Here is an 18,571-nt window from a genome sequence, read left to right on the forward strand (position 1 = left end):
CTGTCGTATGACAAATTATCACATGAAAGTGCGAGCGCGTCAAAGTATATATATATATATATACATATATATATATATATATATATATATATATATATATATATATATATATATATATATATATATATATATATATATATATATATATATATATATATATATATATATATATATATATCGGCTGGCGACTGCAGTAGGTTGCCCCCCCCCCACTCGCGAAAGAGTTGGTACGCCACTGGTACCAACTCTTTCGATATCGATATCGCGGGCATAAGCTTCGATATCGCGGGCATGGCTTCTCAGTGACATGTCATAGCAGTGTGGCGTCACGGAGGGACTCGCAGTGTACCAACGTCAACTCTGTCATCTGCTGGCGGTGCACGAAAACAACCATGAGGGCATTGTCGTCGAGTTACCCTGACAATTATTTCTGCGGTTTTAACTGAATGCAGGATGCAGACCTCGCGAACCTCAGGAGTACCGTGTTGACACCTGGGAATAATGTCCCTTCAGCAGCGCATTGTCAACAACGGAGACGTTACAATGAGAGTAAAGCACTTCACGTGTGACGTCACACTGCGGTGTGTGAGGAGCATTCATACTGCATGACAAAGAAATAATAATTGTTCATTTTGCAATGTTTCTAAGTCGTGTCAGTACTCGTTTAAGGTGCGACGAATCCCCGTGAATCATCAGGAATTGCTGCAGCCCAAACTTGACACAAGGGCACACACGCAACGATACGTGTGTTGTAATCCTTCTTGCGTCGTTGTGTCAAGTTCCTACCACACACATTCCACGTGGGTTGCAGTGGTGTTGTTTTCCTTCTTATGTCCTTGTGTCACGTTTGCGCTGTAACAAACTCCTCAGACTTATTTAACAAGTCCGCTTTGCGGCACTCAAAACTTCACTCATTCTCGGAGGATCCGAGAAATTTTCGCGGTACTCTGTTTGTGAGGCAAATAACTCCGACACTGGGCTAATTCTACGATTACCTAGTAAAGTGGTTCAGAAAACTTTAATTGATCAGCAGTAATACTCATGCTTTCCTGTGGAAGAACAACCTCCTATTTTGTAAATATTTTATGTTTTCATTAGCAGATGAAAACATTTAACACGAGCACCAAAAAACCTGCCTCCCACGTAATGCGTGCAGATGAACTGGGTTTGCTTCTCCTGGTGACAGCCCGTAGGTTGTCATAAGGAAACGGGGCTTTCGAGGTCATGATTTCTCCTTTCAGGCATGATAGAAAGCACCCCAAAAAAAAACTTTTTACTAACCCTGCGGGAGCTTCCGCTCCGTCAAGTATTGTTACCTCGCGAAAATATCGCTGATCCCGACATAAATGATGTGCTCAAGGGTTGCATAAAATCTGTGTGATAACGAATGAATACCTAGCCTGCCAGGAGGTGGCACTTCATTCTTTGGCACTAGTTTTAGTGCATCGTCAACAGTATCTTGAAATACCCCATTGCGGTACATTTAACAATGAGACAGCGCAGAACAACACGAAAACGAGAAGACACAAGGACGGTATTTGTGCTCTCCAGTCTTTGTTATGTCCTGCTCTATTTATTCAATAAGTTCTAGCATGTGCCCACAGGACAAAATGAAGATTATCATAGAATTACTTGCTGTTTTAACGAAAGACACTGCATTAGGCACACTACAAGCTCTGCAGATTTACGGTGTTTGCTTGCAAATTTCACCATTATGATTCCAATATCATGGATAAAGGCGAAGGAAAAATGAGATAATAGGCTCTTAAGGGTCTCATATTTTGCGCTTTTTGTGAATTATGAATGTACGTCTTGCAAATCGATTAGAATAAACGACGTACCCTTCTTCGAAAATCCTTACGCGTGCATAATCTCTGAAAAAGATGTATATTTTTTTCTACCGTTTCGTTGTCGCGGTGGTCACTAAGGTTTCATTGATATTGGGAATGAAAGTGGTGAGTAACCAAATACCAATATTGTAATGCAGGCTATTTGTGGCAAGAATTAAGCGCAGGGCCCTCGTGTGAACGGCGAATCGATATTGCCGAGAGCCACTGAACTGCGAAACGCCATCAATCAATGAACAGACATGAAACATCGCAAATGTTTCACAAGTAAAGCCACGCGCCTGTCCGAGGCTGGCGAAATTGTAGGCCGGTAGGGCGCGGTCGTCGTAGTAAGGAATCCGGAAGAAGTCCGATGGCTGTCCCTTGTCGAGCGTGGCCATGAACGGAAGCAGGGCTTGCATCAGGGGTGGCAAGGCATGCCACGCTCGAAGGCGTCGAAGCCAGAGAAGAGGGAAGCTGCTATTGAACTCCGTCTCTTCTTCCTCTTCGGAGTCTTCATTGTCCTGAATGCACGCGAACTAAAGCCGTAAGTTGAGAACTTCATTCGGAGGTGTTTGCTGGAAAAACATTCGCAGGCGTTCGCATTTAGAGAGAGCGCGGCATACAACGTGCTCTAGCGTCTTATGTATATCTCGCAAACGTCATGTGGTGTTTTGCGAACACGCTTAGCTCTTCACTTTTTTGTGTGTATAATGTTCTGTCTTAGGAGTACCGGGAAAAATTATTGTTGGTAATTAATACTGACATGGATTACTGTGTGCTTATAAAAAGTAGTTAACGATTTAGTGTACTAAGTACTCTACTAGGAAGAGCATATACCCGTTCCGGGGGCCTCACACTTGATGAGGGCGAGTTCACAAAAATTATGGCGTGAGTGAGTTCACGACGTCGTAAGCACAAGCAGCTCCTAAAATTAGTAAAATAAAGATACAAGCAAGCGTCCCATATATATATATATATATATATATATATATATATATACTACGCCCGCCGGTACAGACCCGAACAACTTAGTGAATGCGTTTGACCTTGAAGGTCACCCAAAGTCAATTTTCACCGCTTCCTCTTCTCACGTGCGTAGCCGTGACGACATCCAAGGTACTAGTTGCATCCATTCATCGTTCATTATCATTCATCATCCATTCATCAACGAAGGCTAAAAATGTGGCCTGAGAACCAACCTTTTTTTTTTTACTTATATCTGCCTACTTGATATATCTCTTTCTTATCCTTTGCTCTCCTAAGAAATTGTTTGTGATGAAAAGAACTGTGCACTTGAAATAAAATCCTGCAAACTTCATTAGTATTTTCTATTCGGATATATCTAGAGTACAGAATTGAATAATGTTTGTCTTGTAGGCTTCTTCACGTCAGTGCCACCTCTTGAATCTGCATGGTTACGGCTACCATACTTTAAGCATTTTTATTACAATAATAACTACGTCGTTTCACACGCTGAACAAACGGCATGATTATATAACTAAAGCCGCCGCAGAGAACTATCAACTGTCTCTTGACCACTTCAGACACATTAAAGTGCCCTTTAATCTAAGAACCCGATATGTTTTTGCACTAAGTCCACATTGAAATGTGGCGGCCGCACCTGTCGATCGAACCAGCGCCCTCCATCTTTGGCTTATTGTGCATTCGCTAAAAGTAAATGCTGGTGCAACCCGTTTCATGTTTAGTGCTACACTAACGTTGTCACCAAGTTTTGCAAGAAATTGTATGTGGGATTCAAAGTGCTGTATGGCTAATTGAATTGGATGTACAAGCAGGCAACTATGTCTCAGGTTGTCCACGAAGTACCGTATTTATGTGATTGCAAGCCAAACCGAATGTAGCCACGTACATTTCAAGTTTCAAAGCAAAGAAACAAAACATAAAAGTGTGAGCACAATCGTCATACGGCGATTATACGGCGTCATAGGGCGAGCATAATCGTTTACGGCAATTATGAAAAAAATAAACACGCAAAAGTGTAGAACAGCCAACTTTGCGACAATAAGTGGGTGTCATTTTTTTTTTTGAAACATTTCTGCGAATCGTAGCTGAACATGCGCGTCCTACACTACAAAACACGGTATGTGCCACAGGCAGAGGCGGAACGTAAACAGAAAAGTCGTAACCATGCCACAGCGCGCTAGATTTCTCGTTTATGTAAGTTTCGATTGTTAGTCGTGCTTGCCACCGAAACCAGTGCAGTTTGAATCGCGAGTCGACCCCCCAACTTCGAATAGCAAGTATGGGTCGAATGCGTCGCCCTACAATCGTATTAATACGGTAAGTTACGTTCCGTTTGGTTCTTTGCACTCGCCTCTCGCTTGATGCGCGACATTTGCTGCTGCCGCCAAGGAAGCCGAAGACGAGAACTTTTCATCTGCTGGCACCTTGAGAAAACGACCGCTCCGACATCATCTGGATATAGAGACGTTTATTCGTTTCTCTTCTCCTCTCACTGTCCCTGCACCCCTGGTTTTATCCCCTGTCCCCCCATTCAACCACTCTTACAGTCCAATCAAAACGCACCACTCTTATAGTCCAATCAAAACACACAGATGTGTCTCTCCTCGCCACAAGCTCGAAGACCCACCGCCTCTTGCCCACTCATCGGTTCTCCGCCGTCGCTTGGGTTTCTTTCACACCGGTTCCCGGAATGGTCGATGACGGGTGGTGCCAGGTCGTGGAAAAGCGCCTCCGAGTAAATTCCCGCGATGCCGGGTTGACAGGCCATCAATACAATTGGCCCCTGCGCCAATGCCGTCGCCTCCGCTGATTGTCCGTCGGACGCGTACGTGTACCTTCCACGTGTACCTTCCACGTGTACCGGCCACGTGTACCGGCCACCTGCAGCCTGGCTTGGTCTCCTGTAAGGCGCCATAATTGAGCCCGACAGCGGCACGGGAGTTGTCGCGTCCTTTGTGGCCAGCAGACAGTCATCGTCCCGCATTCCGGTGGCCCTGCTTCCTTGTTGGCGAGGGGTCGCCGGCCGCTGGGTGGGTAACATAAGGTATTCGGGGAACGCACGAAGTTCGAGCCCAACAACGGTAGATAACGTTTTTCAGACGTTTACAGATATTTACACCCATTTAGAGACGAAGACAATGCATGGCGATATGGCGAGTCATTGGCCACAGAAAGACGGCAGTAGAATAATGTTATGCGGTACGTTTTCTTGTAACATTTTTGGTGGAACTGCTGGGTACGCCGCCTTGCATTACCACGGCGCCTCCACTAATAGTGCGACAGGAAAACGTTTATTTACAAACGTTCGAAGGCGGAGACAGCGGCCGGCACAATAGTGGGCTCAAGCCAGATTTGATTTGATTTGATTACTTTAATATATTGCTCATAACCACTCTGGTGATTGACCAAGAAAGCGTAGTGCATTTATTTATTCTATGAGCAATAAACCAATTACTATAGTTGAATGAAGCACAAATAATGAAAGAAAAATGCGTTGAGATAAAGAGAGTGAGAGGAAGAGAAAAAGAAAGTGAAATTTTGAGATTTTGAAATGACCAGACAGCCGAGTCTCTTCACACTTCGCGGTTGTCTCTCTGAGACCGGGACCCTCTACTGCCTTACGCCGCAAACCCACTGCTGCCTTGTGACAATGTAAGTGTATTTTGCTAGTGCGAAGTGGTGGCACCTTATCAACGTCTCCGAAAGCCGCGAAGAGCTCGCTCAGTGTGCCGGATTGGGACATCCCAACGGGGAACAGCGCGAAGTCTTCAATGCGAGCGCTATTAGACGATAGCCTTGTTAACGCTGCTCTTGAGGCAAATTTCGCGTCCTGTTTTGAACCCTTGAAGGCGAACGCCATCGCACTCTGGAACTGGGCCATGAACCTTCCCACGTTAGCGACGGTCTCTGTCGAAACCGAATGGTCCCCTGCAAGAGGCGTATAGGAATGAAGCGGGAGAGTGTTCTCAACATTTGTACCTTTCCATAGCGAAATAAGTGCAGCTCGCTGTGTATTGTTTGCCGAAGACGCGCATTCGGCATACCTGTTTGGCCACAAGCACCCTCACTTTCCTGACATGACAGTGATACGGCTTAGAAAAACGCTTTTTTTTTACCTAGTTGGTTGATCACTTCTCAGGAAAAGGTTCTAGAGTACTCCATCACAAGGATAGACGAAGATCGATTCATTACACTTCTTCTGTCCTTATTTTGCTCTGCACTACAACATTTTCTTCAGAAACGGCAGTATGTTCCGCGAGTAACTGCAGTCATATTATATTTTCTTAATTTTATTAGCAATTTTTATTATTCGTATAAATCTAATGAGTGCTTGCGACTTCAATGAGACATTTCGTTGTTAATATTATTGTTACACTTTTGTCGTATCTACTTTGTGTATTGTGTAGTTTATGTTTCCACTTTGTACGCCCATCAGCCTGTGCTCTTAACAGAGCCTGCAAGGCATGTTAAGTAAATGAACATTGAAAGAAACCTCCTGCTTCAATGAAAGAGGAAGTTTTCATCCGTGCATTTGTTCCAAAATTTACTGAAATTTTCAGACATTAAAGATAACACTTGAATTGACACAAAGTTCGCTGTCGTAGCAAATTTGTTTCTTAATAAGGAAAGCTTCATTTCTGAAAAAAAAACTATCATTTCTCAGGTGTCCTTGTGCTATAGATGGATACAAATAATTTGCTCTTCGAGGAACCTTGCGTCAATCGCGGGTTTTCGATGGCACAATTCGTATATGGGCTTGAAGAAGGGCTTCTTTGGACTAATATATTTTACGTGAATACCATCATATTCGCACAGCTGCTAAATAAGGTATATACGCAACAAGTAGCCTCGATATAAATCTGGCAACCGTTGAGGTAACTGTAAGATTGGCGGGATAGAAGTTTTATTTCATCAAACATCCAACAATGTTCCGCACGAAAATAACTATGGCGTAAATTTCAGAATAGAAATGGTATAAATAGTACTGTCATATTCAGTTCAGTGCTATACGTTTACCAGCACGCGAACTGTAGTGCCACAGGAGAGAATATTAAAGACTCACTCTGTTGGCGCTTTTCTTTTATCTTAAGGTTTTGGCACTTGCGAATACGTGACAGCAGTGAAGGAGATCTTCCTCTGAAGTTATTTTTCCACCGAAAAGTCCATGCTATGTACTTGCCTCAAAATCAGCCAGCGTGAAGGGGACTACCTAAATTGTCTTCTGCATAACGGCGAGGACTTACCTTCGAAAATGTTGAGAGCTCCGTAGCGGATTCCGTCTAGTTTAGCCATCATGCGTTCGCATTTTCGTTTCAGGAGTACCTGTGGGGAAATCGTAGACAAATATATTATTATTTTTTTACCTTTAGTTTGTTTTTACGTGTGCGCGCGTGTGTGCGTGTGTTTTTGAGTATGCTCGCTCGCCATATTAACAACCTTACCAACACAGCACATACAATGGTTATATTACAAAGGAAGCACATAAGACAGTTCGCGAATGTTGTCTTCGTTGTGCCTGTTCCAAAATCATATCGGGCTCTGGCGTATGATATCGTAAGGTAATAATTACCCCGATCTTACACTTCACCCATTAGGATGCCCGAGTAGCCATGTTTGGCTTTTCTAGTGGACATTACCTTAAGTGCTTCATCATCAAGGGTGTTCTGGCGTGCCTGCATCCCGGAGAGCTTGCGCAATAGGTCCACTTTGGGACCCAGCAAGTAGACGAGGACGTGCCACGCGAGGAGGCGCCGCATTCCTAGCCTGTCACCAGGTCGCGACATGTACGCCACCAGAGCCAAAGCACGTTCGTCGGCTGTCACATTTCCGAGCTCCTTGGTCTTTGTGCGGGTGTGGTACGTGTTCAACAGCTGCTTCCATAGACCTGCATTTCGTGTGCGAGAAGTTATTTCAAATGTATTTGTTGACAATATTAATATAGTGGCCAAAGGCTGCAGACACGTCTTGCAAAATGGGGCACCTATAGTTGTGGGCATTGTCGTTACGATCAAAATCTCTGGCATCACTTCATTCTGAACCATAAAAACGCCTCCCGCTACCTTGATTCATCACCCATAGCTTTCAAAAAACCACCCCTAACTCTGGCTCTGTTGAAAGGCGTGCCTCAGGAACCAAGGGATTGATTGATTGATTGATTGATTGATTGATTGATTGATTGATTGATTGATTGATTGATTGATTGATTGATTGATTGATTGATTGATTGATTGATTGATTGATTGATTGATATGTGGGGTTTGACGTCCCAAAACCACCATATGATTATGAGAGACGCCGTAGTGGAGGGCTCCGGAAATTTCAACCATCTGGGGTTCTTTGACGTGCACCCAAATCTGAGCACACGGGCCTCGATCTCACAACCTGCGGGTCAGCAGCCGAGTACCTTAGCCACTAGACCACCGCGGCAGGGCCCAAGGGATAGCAGCTGTCGCATATTGGCTCCATGCTCTCGTGCGAACGCTTGAACGCAAACATTTCCAATCACTCACAATACCATCCCTTTCTCTTTCCCGTTCTGAAAATATGCGCCTTTAACGTTTAATTACTTCTATTTTTTTTTTGGCGAAAGAAACTTAACATCTTCACCTGTCCGAAAAATCTGCAAAAAAGACAAAAAACTAAATATTATTGACGCAGGGTACTCAATCAGAAAACGAGACAGCAGCCAACCAGTCGTCTATTGGAGACATCATTTTGCACACGTTAGTGTTATAGCTATCAGCCTAAGATACTAAGACACTAAAGTCAGGTGCAACCAGCCAATCAATCAAATCGCAGTAAGCGACAATCTCCGCAACTTAACAAGCAGGCTCACTCAGGCGCTCGACAACGTTCTTTGAAAACACGGTTACCGGCCGTGCACATCATCACGGCTATCCGAAGTGCATGTCATGCATGTAGCCTTTGAGGAGTAACTCCAGCAGTCTTCTTAAGTTCTATTCGACTATATATCTGCAGACTTCACATTGACTCGACTCAATATTTGTAATCATTATACGTTACTTCCCTTTTCACAGTAGAAGACATGGTATTTTACTCTTGTGTTGTGCATGTATTCCACAGGGGTACATCTACTAGCGTGGGGTCGGCCTTAGCGATCCACAGGGCCACGCTCGCCATCGCCTCACGTGAACTAATGCCACTGCACGAACGCGTTCGGACAATCCAATCGCGGAGCGCAGCATGGCAAATACACAGTACTTTTCTCAAACAGTTAGCTACACTTTATTACCTTCGGCAGCACCAAAATGCAGCACAGCGCCCTGTGCGAAGGCACCGGGAAAGCGGAAGAGTCTTATCCACGCCACGGGCGAAAGTACAATGCAAAGGTGCAGCGAGCACGTCTCCACGGTCAAAATGGCTCACGGCGACACGCCGATGAGGTCCCTCGCGAATATGCTGCATGCTATCACAACCGGTAACCACACGTGAACAAAAAAACAAATATTTAATATTAGCGTGCCGAATTCAGCGCTGGTGAAGCTTGCAGAATGCACAATGTTTTGGAAGTGATGATTACATATCAAGGTTATCACATTGTAGAGCCTTGCTGCTATTAGGCACCTTTGTAACTACAAGAACTCCAAGTGCCACACAATTTTCATATTATTTATTGACATTTTTATTATTTCATTGCTTTGTGGGCACCTTTGCTCGTACTAATACATCTTCTAACTATTGACGCTAACTCATACAATAACAAGATACATAAACAAGGTCATACTTCAACTAGAGAGCGAAAAAAAAAATGGGGATGGAAGCAGATTGGACAAGCACAAAACATCGGTTGGCTCATTCGTTCATTTTAATTAAGAACAAAACGCAGGATATATAAAAAAGAGATGAAACACCTGGAGGACCATGTAGGGCCCATTTGCGGCCTGTTCTCTCATCGTGCTGATCTGTGATCTCCGGGACTACATAGCAAAATCTAGCTATTCAAGCTCAATTCTTTGAATGGTCTTATGTCAACCTAAATTACATATTCCACTTGAAATGCTAAACCTTGCACTTTTGAGAAGTAGTAAATTCACGACTAAGATTCCGACCGTAAACCCTCTTTAAGCCTTCATTTAGTCAGCCTAAGCACTGAAAACTGTTTTGTAGGTGTAGGCTATAAACAGTCAGTTTTAACTAACCTGCTTCAACACCCGTGTGCTCGGAGAGGGATGTGACGTCCAAGCTCCTGGTATCATAGGGATTGGCCGGTCGGTTGGTAATGTCAGCAACTGATAGCATGGGGAAGAATAACATGACAAATAAGAGAGAGAAATACTTTGCCATAAGTGATAATGCGTGATAAACTTGTTAAAAACATAACTGAAAGTATTTCACAATAACTACTTGCAGTTACAGTTTGGACATGTGCCTTTACATAGTTACTCTCCTGTTTCATTTCGACGTACTAGCACGCCTTCAGTGCGACGCATATTTGAATATAACGCTAGGTATATGAAAGATATTGAACGCCTAAGATATCCAATTGAATTCTTCCTTCATTTATTAGCTCACAAGCATGAATCCATCCAACAAGTACTGTCATTTTCAAGCGTTAAATCTACTCGATCAACAGCATCATAGTTCAACAGCGTCATAGTGTTACTACAGACGTGAATATATTATTATTGCGCTTTTTTTTGGCGTCTGCAGTATTCGAATTTGCATCCACAGTGTACACCTTACGTTGGAATATAAAGAGCATTTGTTTTGAAACGGCGTTCATGTGTTCCGCGGAAGATAGTATGTAGCAACACTAATGGACAGCGCAGCAGAAGTGAGTTAGTTGACCTACAAATAACGGGCTTGGCGATCGTTCGCTGACACGCCACAATCTCAGAGGCCCTGAAACGTGATGAAAATGGCTTCGCGGTCATCCAGCATACTCTTGTAACTTAGTGTAGTTTCTGAAAGTTACAATTTACAATTTATTTTGCTATGCGTATTTCACACGGGGTTCTTTCCATAACGCGCTAAAAAAAGCGAAGTAAGAAAGTCAAACGCTGCTGCCGAATAATTGCACTTCGTCTGGCGTTCAATTAACTACGTACGTGGTACATGTGACGAAAGTTATTTGTACATCGTCTACATAATCATCAACATCATCAGCCTGACTACGCCCACTCCAGGAAAAAAATTGCCCGCAGCTTCCCTCGGGGGAACACTGAGGAGGATGCGGACCATATAATTGGTTAACGGGGTGTTAAAGTGCGACTTACTTGGGTCGATGGCTAAATTGGTTAACGTGGTTGTGAAATGGGGTGTTAAATTGCGACTTACTTGGGTCGATGGCTAAATTGGTTAACGTGGTTGTAGGAGGGGGTGTTAAATGAGTGAACACGTACACACGTATGCGAAAGGGCGGCGCTGGTCGAAGGGACGTCGATCATTGTGTTTGTGGATTCGTTGGAATTCATTTCACCGCGACCTTGGACGTCGACGCGCCGTACAAACCAACCGACGAGCGGCAACTGAGCGAGCGAGCGCCGACCTTGAGTATATATACAGCACGACGGCGCATGCACTGTCAGCTGTTGAATGTTCTCGAAGCGCGACGCCACATGCGCGTCCACTGGAGAATCAGGAGAATTGTAGATGTCGAACGCGGTGTGTAGAGGAGGAAGGGTGCACAGATGGTGGAGGAGTGAAGCGCGCGCGGTGTGTAGAGGAGGAAGGGATGCACAGATGGTGGAAGAGTGGGCGACGGCGCGACGGCGCATGCGCGTGCGTCAGCTGTCGAATGTTCGAGAAGCGGTGCGGACGGCGCGGACGGCGCGGACGGCGCACTACAAGGCGCGAGTATAAGATGCTCCGCATCTAAAATACATCTTTCATGTTCCACAAGTCAACTTGGTCCTGTGCTTGCTGCTGCCACATTATACCCAGAAAGTTCATCTCATCTGCCCATCCAACTTTCTGTCTCCCCAATACCCACTTGCCTTCTCTGGAAATTCAGTCAGTTACTCTTAATGACCAGCGGTCATCCTGCCTACGCGCTACGTTCCCTACCCATGACCATTTTTTTCTTCTATGATATTCTTAATACCCGTTTGTTTGCTGACACAATGCGCTCTTTTCTGGTCCCTTATCGTTACACCTATCATGTTTCTTTCCATTGCTCGTAGCGTCATCCTCAACATAAGTTGAACCATCTTTGTAATCCTCCAGATTTCTGCTCCGTAACTAAGTACCGGTAAGATGCAGTAGTTAAATACCTTTCTTTTGAGGGATAGAGGCAATCGACTAGTCATGATTTGAGAATGCTTGCGAATGTTCTCCACCCCGTCCTTTTTGTTCTACTTACTTTAATCTCGGGGTTCGGCTCCATTATGTGAAATTAACAAGATGTGAAATTTTCAAATATGGCAATGAACAAAAACTTGGGGCGCGAAAAAAGAACGTTCAAAGTACATGGAGTCAGAAACGGTATATTTGGTTCTTAAAAACGGTACAGTCAGCGCTACTCTCCTTATCTGATTCTAAGAAAAAAGAAAATACAGTGTGCGTAAGGCGTTAAACTGAAAAAGTAATATTGAAATGCTCAAGTATAGTGAAACAAAAGAATATATTCTATTCAGTATTATTATTGCCATCTTACGGACCCTGACAGCGCGTGTTGATCGTATACAGTGCTCATTCGCAAGGACACCGCAACAGTTACTTACCCTCATCATCAGCGTTCACCAGCTCCTCGGCAATACTGGTGTTATCGAGTAGGGCGTACTGGCTCAGGACGTGCTCATAGAACGCCATCACATCTGCCTCTCCAAGGCCGATCAGGGCATGGAAAAAATCGTTTATCTCTCGGCTGACGTCGATCTGCGTGATTGGAAATGGATACGATTGTGGCAGCACATTTTGAAAAGAAGTGAATACAATGTAGAAAACATAATTGTCATGGCTAACATGTTTTGCTACTTACCGTTACGTCGCAAACAAGCACCCTGTCCTCCCCCCCCCCCCTCTGTGGTGAACAATGATAAAAAAAAATTCTACGCATCTCCACAAAGTGAATCATCAGTTGCACAAGCTAGGTCCTGGGGTTCGTAAGGCCTACTTTGAAGTCACCGACTAGTAAAGAGGGTTCGTTCTTGTAGTAGTTTTATATTGTTCTCTCACAATTATCACTGATATTAGTGTACTGCTCAACCTTTATTTGTGTCTTACATAAGTTACCCTAGTGATATAGACTCTCACTGGTATAGACTATCATGATCTGCAGCGAACTTTGAAATGACAGAATCCTTCGCTCAAGAAACAAAGATGTTAATTTGTTCGAAGTTCTGTAATAATACGTGAAGAAAATAATAGCCACACAAGGTGATGAGTAGAGTTGCACCATTGAATATAAACTGTTATTTTTTCTTATACTTTGCATTGAGTTTGTGTGTTGTCGCATGTAGGCGGAACACTATTGTTGACACTATACTCAAGACTCAATCGCGTTTTTTTGTGTGTGTGTGTGTGTGGTTGCTGTTGTTGTGCTCGTCGTTTAGAGAGGGGCTGTCCTAGACGAATGAATTTCGCTTTCTGTATTCACGTGGTTTCGAAGCGAAGAAAAGATTTCCTATGAAAAACTGCGCGAAATATGAAGTTGGCGTTGCAGTTCGGCGCGAGTGTATTGAGTGGAGGCGTTCGTCGCCACTCATTTGCACCTCTCTGAACGCCCTTCCAAAACGTCTGAAGCGTTAAAATTGACAAGCACTTTGTGATTTCTGAAGTGTGTTCAGCGAAATCCAGCGGCCATTGGAATTATTATGCTACGTTCCACCGGTTACCATGACGTCTACAACGAGACGTCTGCCGCGTGCGCCGCGGTGGTCTAGTGGCTAAAGTACTCGGCTGCTGACCCGCAGGTCGCGGGATCAAATCCCGGCTGCGGCGGCTGCATTTCCGAAGGAGGCGAAAATGCTGTAAGCTCGTGTGCTCAGATTTGGATGCACGTTAAAGAACCCCAGGTGATCTAAATTTCCGGAGCCCTCCACTACAGCGTCTCTCATAATCATATGGTGGTTTTGGGACGTTAAACCCCACATATCAACCAATCAGCCGCGTGCGCCGCTGTGACATCACGTCATTGCAAAGAAAGAGTGAGAGGACGCGTACGTATGGACGGTTGGACACCACAGCTGCGTCATGACGTGATGGCTGAGTGAGGGCAAACGGAATAGGCCGCGGCCGTGATGGCAGAGCTGTTTCTGTGCGCCGCTGTGCATCACGTGATCGCTGAGAGAGTGTGAGGATAAGATGCCATAGTTGATGCAGTTGCAGGGCACGGACGGACGGATGGACGCCGCCAGTATGAGCCATTAAAGGTTTTGCCTTCAAAGCCTAAGGAGCGTAAGCATCTTCTAGCAGAAAAGCACGTGAGCACTACTGGCGGTTACGGGGGTTTAGCGGCATGTCGTTCCCTTTTAAGGCTCTCGCTTGCATAAGCGAGCCTATCCGAACCAAGCCGCAGGCATTTTTGTTTATGCGGTACCATTGTAACTACAGTGTATATCTTGTGAACCACTCCAGCTTGGACAGTGAAGGTTTCCAGATTATTGAACTGGAAATAGATCAAAAGTACCTACCCGAAGCTCAAAAGCGTGCGCGCCTTCGCCAGAGACGTTGTATTTCCTCGCGAAGGACACCGGGACTTCTATGCCGTAATCTAGTGACAACTGCATCATCCTGGCCAGTGGATGCTCCGCGCTGTCTTCAGTCATGTTGAGAAGTTCAAGGTTAAAGTTCGACAGCAACAGCAGAACGTCGTCAACGCCTTCTTCAGAAACCACTGCGTACTGAACGCACGACTGGAACAGTTCGTTCCTGCTCTCAGTCCTCCGCATCTTGTTTTGCGCCTTGGTGGCACTAGGGCCGGCTATTGGCTCGACTTCTTCGGTGCTTGAAAGACTTCCCGCTTCAGTGGACACCTGGCAAACACAAATGCGGCCCTGTAAACATATATACTTCTTGGCAGCAACTGGAAATATAATTACAATTATTGGGGTTTTACGTCTTACACTACGATATGATTACTAGGAACCCTCCGAAAGTTAGGACCACCTGCTGTTCTTAAACGTGCTCCAAATTACAAGTACTAGAGCACGTAGCATTTCACATCCCTTTAAATGCACCTACATATGCCGAGATTTGATCCGGTGGCCATTGCGTCGGCAATCAAGCCTCATAACCTTCAGACCGTCACGGCAGCTTTAGATATGTTCATGAACATGGGTAAGGTACTCTTGCTTGCATACCATTAGATCACTCTTGTATCAGAAATTATTCGCTAACGCAAAGCTCTGATTTTATATTTTATCATCATGACTTTATGGGCATACGTGTAATAAGAACTAACACGCGTGTCGACAGTAGAAAGCGCAGCACTAAAAACTTCCTGGAAGGCGTTATGAGAGCGCTAGTATGATACCCTGAGGAATTCGAGGCAAAGACACTTGCATTACTATGTATTTTCATCTTCGACGTTTAAAGAGTTCATCGGACTATGCTCAGGTAAGGTGACATACGATTCGAGATGCAGAAAATTTCATAGACGGAAGGAATTCCTGCAGCGTAAATAATCCGGCCGAAATAATCGAGTAACAAAGAAACATCGTATAACCACGGCTATGATGGAGAAACAAGGTTTATCAAGGCTTTTAGTGCACTGCATCATCGAAAGTTTTTTTTGTTTATTCTGTGTCGTTGTCTTCACCGTCTGCTTTATTATCATATGTTATCCTCACTTTCTATTTGCTTCCCTCGTGCGTCATCTTCGTGCTTTAATTTTTCCTCACGAGCCACCCTGTAGACCTCAAAGCGAAGTAACCATTGTTCGAAAAACACTTTTTATGCCTCTACACTGTTGCTTTCATGGTACCTATTATCATCATCATAATGATAAACAATATACTCACCACGTCACCTGCAAGACAAAGGTCTCTCTTATGTCTCGCCAATCAAACCAGTTATGTACTAGCTGCGACCATGTTGCACCAGCAAATTTAACCTCCTCTAGCCACCTAACTCTCGGTCTCCATCTCACGTGTTTGCTTTCTCGCAGAATCTAGTCTGTTACTCTTAGTCAACGTCGGTTCTCTTCGCGCCACATGCCTTGTCTATGGTCATTTCTTCATTTATTCTTGATTTCGACAAAGATCTCCTTAGCACCTGTTTGCTTCCTGAACCCCACTGAGATCTTCTTGATCCTTAAGGTTTCACCTATGCTTTTCCTCCCGCTTGCTCGTTGGTCGTCCTAAATTTAACTTGAACCCGCTTTGTAATCATCCAGTCTTTTGATACGTAGGTTAGTACCAGCAAGAGGCTACCTATATGGTACCAGTAAAGTCTGATAACTATCTGACATACAATGAAACGGGCTCTCTGGCTACCTTATGAACGCCCCGCCGCGGTGGTCTAGTGGCTAAGGTACATGGCTGCTGACCCGCAGGTCGCGGGATAGAATCCCGGCTGTGGCGGCTGCGTTTTCGATGGAGCTGGAAATGCTGTAGGCCGATGTGCTCAGATTTGGGCGCACGTTAAAGAAACCCAGGTGGACAATCTTTTCGGGGCCCTCCACTACGGCGTCTCTCATAATCGTATGCTGGTTTTGGGATGTTAAACCCTACATATCAATGACCATCAAACTACCTCATAAACAACTATGGCCTCTAAGCGAAAATATACATAGCGTGACAAAGAAGAAAGCACTGACCTCTTCAGTCAATCGTTGAAAGTTTGGCAAGCTTAGGGACGCCTCACAGGTGAACCTGTTCTTTTTTCTGCAGGGATCTGCCTGCGACATGACCGTTTCCACAAACCATTGTCGTAGTGAGAGGCAGGCCGATGTCTTGCACACGGCTGAAGTGCCTTCCTCTGCGATCACAGCGGGTGCGAAATATTCGCCCGTGTACCTCTCCGTTCTGTCCGTGGCCATCGTCGTCGGCGCTGGCTCAACTGCGGCCCTTGCCCTCACAATGCTTTCTCCCGCATCATCTGTCTGTGTAAGTGGGATATAGTTTGGAAAGAAGCCCAGTGACCAAAATATTCTTCAATTCTCATGCGCATCAAAGGTGATATAACCATTTTTATCAGACAAACAATCACCGGAGAGTGAAGGGTTCAAAAAACGATAGAAACGCATTTAGTAGTGTGCTTAGCTCGGCGATGCCGGGATATACGTAGCGTGAACTATGGACGTACGGACGAATGGACCGATGAGTGAACTAGCGAGTTAGTTTATGCGAAGCAAGCACCAGCCCACAAGTGATTCCTCACTATAGGAGCTTTCAGCCCTTCTGCGGCGCGCCAGCTGTGCGCCACGTCACGTCACTGCGCTTCCCGCATGCGCAGCACGGCTCTTGATAAGCCACACGAAACTGCTCTAGCTCGGCCAGTGTAGCGTACTCTACAAATTTGTGGAACAGGTAGAGTCATCGTACGGTTATGAGTAGGCCTCTCATCATCAATTCTGCAAGTTAACCTGTCTTGAAGTCAGCTACTGCTTTTTAAGCAGCATGATTAAGCAGGTCTGGGCGTCTCTTCTATACGACAGAATTGAAGGAGAACATAAATTATGCGCAAAAAGTATGGTCGCAATTATCCTCCTTTTTGCGAATAATTTGTTCTCCGCTTGTCTCTCGAGGTTGGGGAGAGCGATCAAAGCGTTTCCTAAGAAACAGCGAAAGTCATTGCTTTCATAAAGACTAATCTGTTTGTCGAAAACGAAGGCCCTCGTCACAATTTCTCGATTAATTATTTCCATTATTTTCAATGAAATATAAGAAATCGCATGCTCTCTTATGCGTTCGCTCAATGACCTTGAAGTCAAAGTCATCTCCCCTCCTTCGCTTTGTCAGCAAATTGCATTAGCATCCCTCTCCTGAAACGTTTCTGCACGTCGCGTGTTCTTACAGTACCTGCCGGCTTTATGTGGCTTCGCGGTTACGTCGCTATGACAATGTGTGTTTTGGTAGTTTGGGACTTATTGATGATGTCACATGGTCACTTAGTGTTGACGCTGACGACGCATTTGGTATTTCAAGAGGCACATATATTTTTTTTTTGCTTCAATAAAGTAAGGATCAATGAAATCGGCTCAGAACAAAAAGAAAAAAATGATGCCGTCCATCTTTAAGTCATCTTTGGGGAACACCGGAGGGACCTCGTCTTTGTTTTTTTCAATTCGCTCAACAAACCAGCACTATTCACACGTAAATGGAAATGAGTGAACACTGACCAATTGATAAAAAGGTGCTTGTAGGCAAGGAACTTAACAGACAGAATTAATCGTCATCTAGAAGAGGTAAGAATAGCCAACAACTTACCAAACGATCAAGCGGGGCCGCAGTCTCCGCACGCCCAAAGGGGCCCACCAGGCGCTGTGGGGGAAATTCTTTGGGCTGCCCTTGCTGCAGGAAATAACGTAGAATCCTGAAGGCCATAGGCGAGAACGAGCTAGCCGCAATCTCGAACTAAGGTGTTATTAGCACATTGTGTTTGCAGTTCGGCTGAGCTTCGGAGCTCCTTTTAATAAATACAGACGAAAAAAAAGGAAAATCACTCCTCTGGGGAACCAACCGAAAAATAACCCATTAGGTCAATCACAGTGAAAATGTTTAACTTTAGGGGCCGCAGGTGAATGACTTTTTCATTCAAGTTCCTATTTTATTCAAAAGATTGAAGGTGACTGCAACCAATTATTAGGGTGTCTGGCAGCTGCACTCGTATACGTCGGCACTCGAGGGACGAGG

General features: G+C 44.8%; 1 protein-coding gene across 1 annotated transcript in view; it reads right to left on the reverse strand.

Moving 5' to 3' along the window:
* LOC142792738 (uncharacterized) overlaps positions 1-18,571 on the reverse strand; it is a 37,642-nt gene that overhangs the window by 5,547 nt on the left and 13,524 nt on the right. The window contains exons 5-13 of the mRNA XM_075885662.1: positions 18,146-18,229; positions 16,534-16,818; positions 14,408-14,749; positions 12,497-12,650; positions 9,974-10,063; positions 7,451-7,698; positions 7,058-7,136; positions 5,500-5,741; positions 2,113-2,350 (exon numbers count right to left, since the gene is read on the reverse strand). Coding sequence (XP_075741777.1) covers positions 2,113-2,350; positions 5,500-5,741; positions 7,058-7,136; positions 7,451-7,698; positions 9,974-10,063; positions 12,497-12,650; positions 14,408-14,749; positions 16,534-16,818; positions 18,146-18,229 — 1,762 coding nt within the window. The remainder of the gene's footprint in view (positions 1-2,112; positions 2,351-5,499; positions 5,742-7,057; positions 7,137-7,450; positions 7,699-9,973; positions 10,064-12,496; positions 12,651-14,407; positions 14,750-16,533; positions 16,819-18,145; positions 18,230-18,571) is intronic.

The sequence above is a fragment of the Rhipicephalus microplus genome, unplaced genomic scaffold (genome assembly GCF_043290135.1).
Source record: "Rhipicephalus microplus isolate Deutch F79 unplaced genomic scaffold, USDA_Rmic scaffold_237, whole genome shotgun sequence".
Lineage (NCBI taxonomy): Eukaryota > Metazoa > Arthropoda > Arachnida > Ixodida > Ixodidae > Rhipicephalus > Rhipicephalus microplus.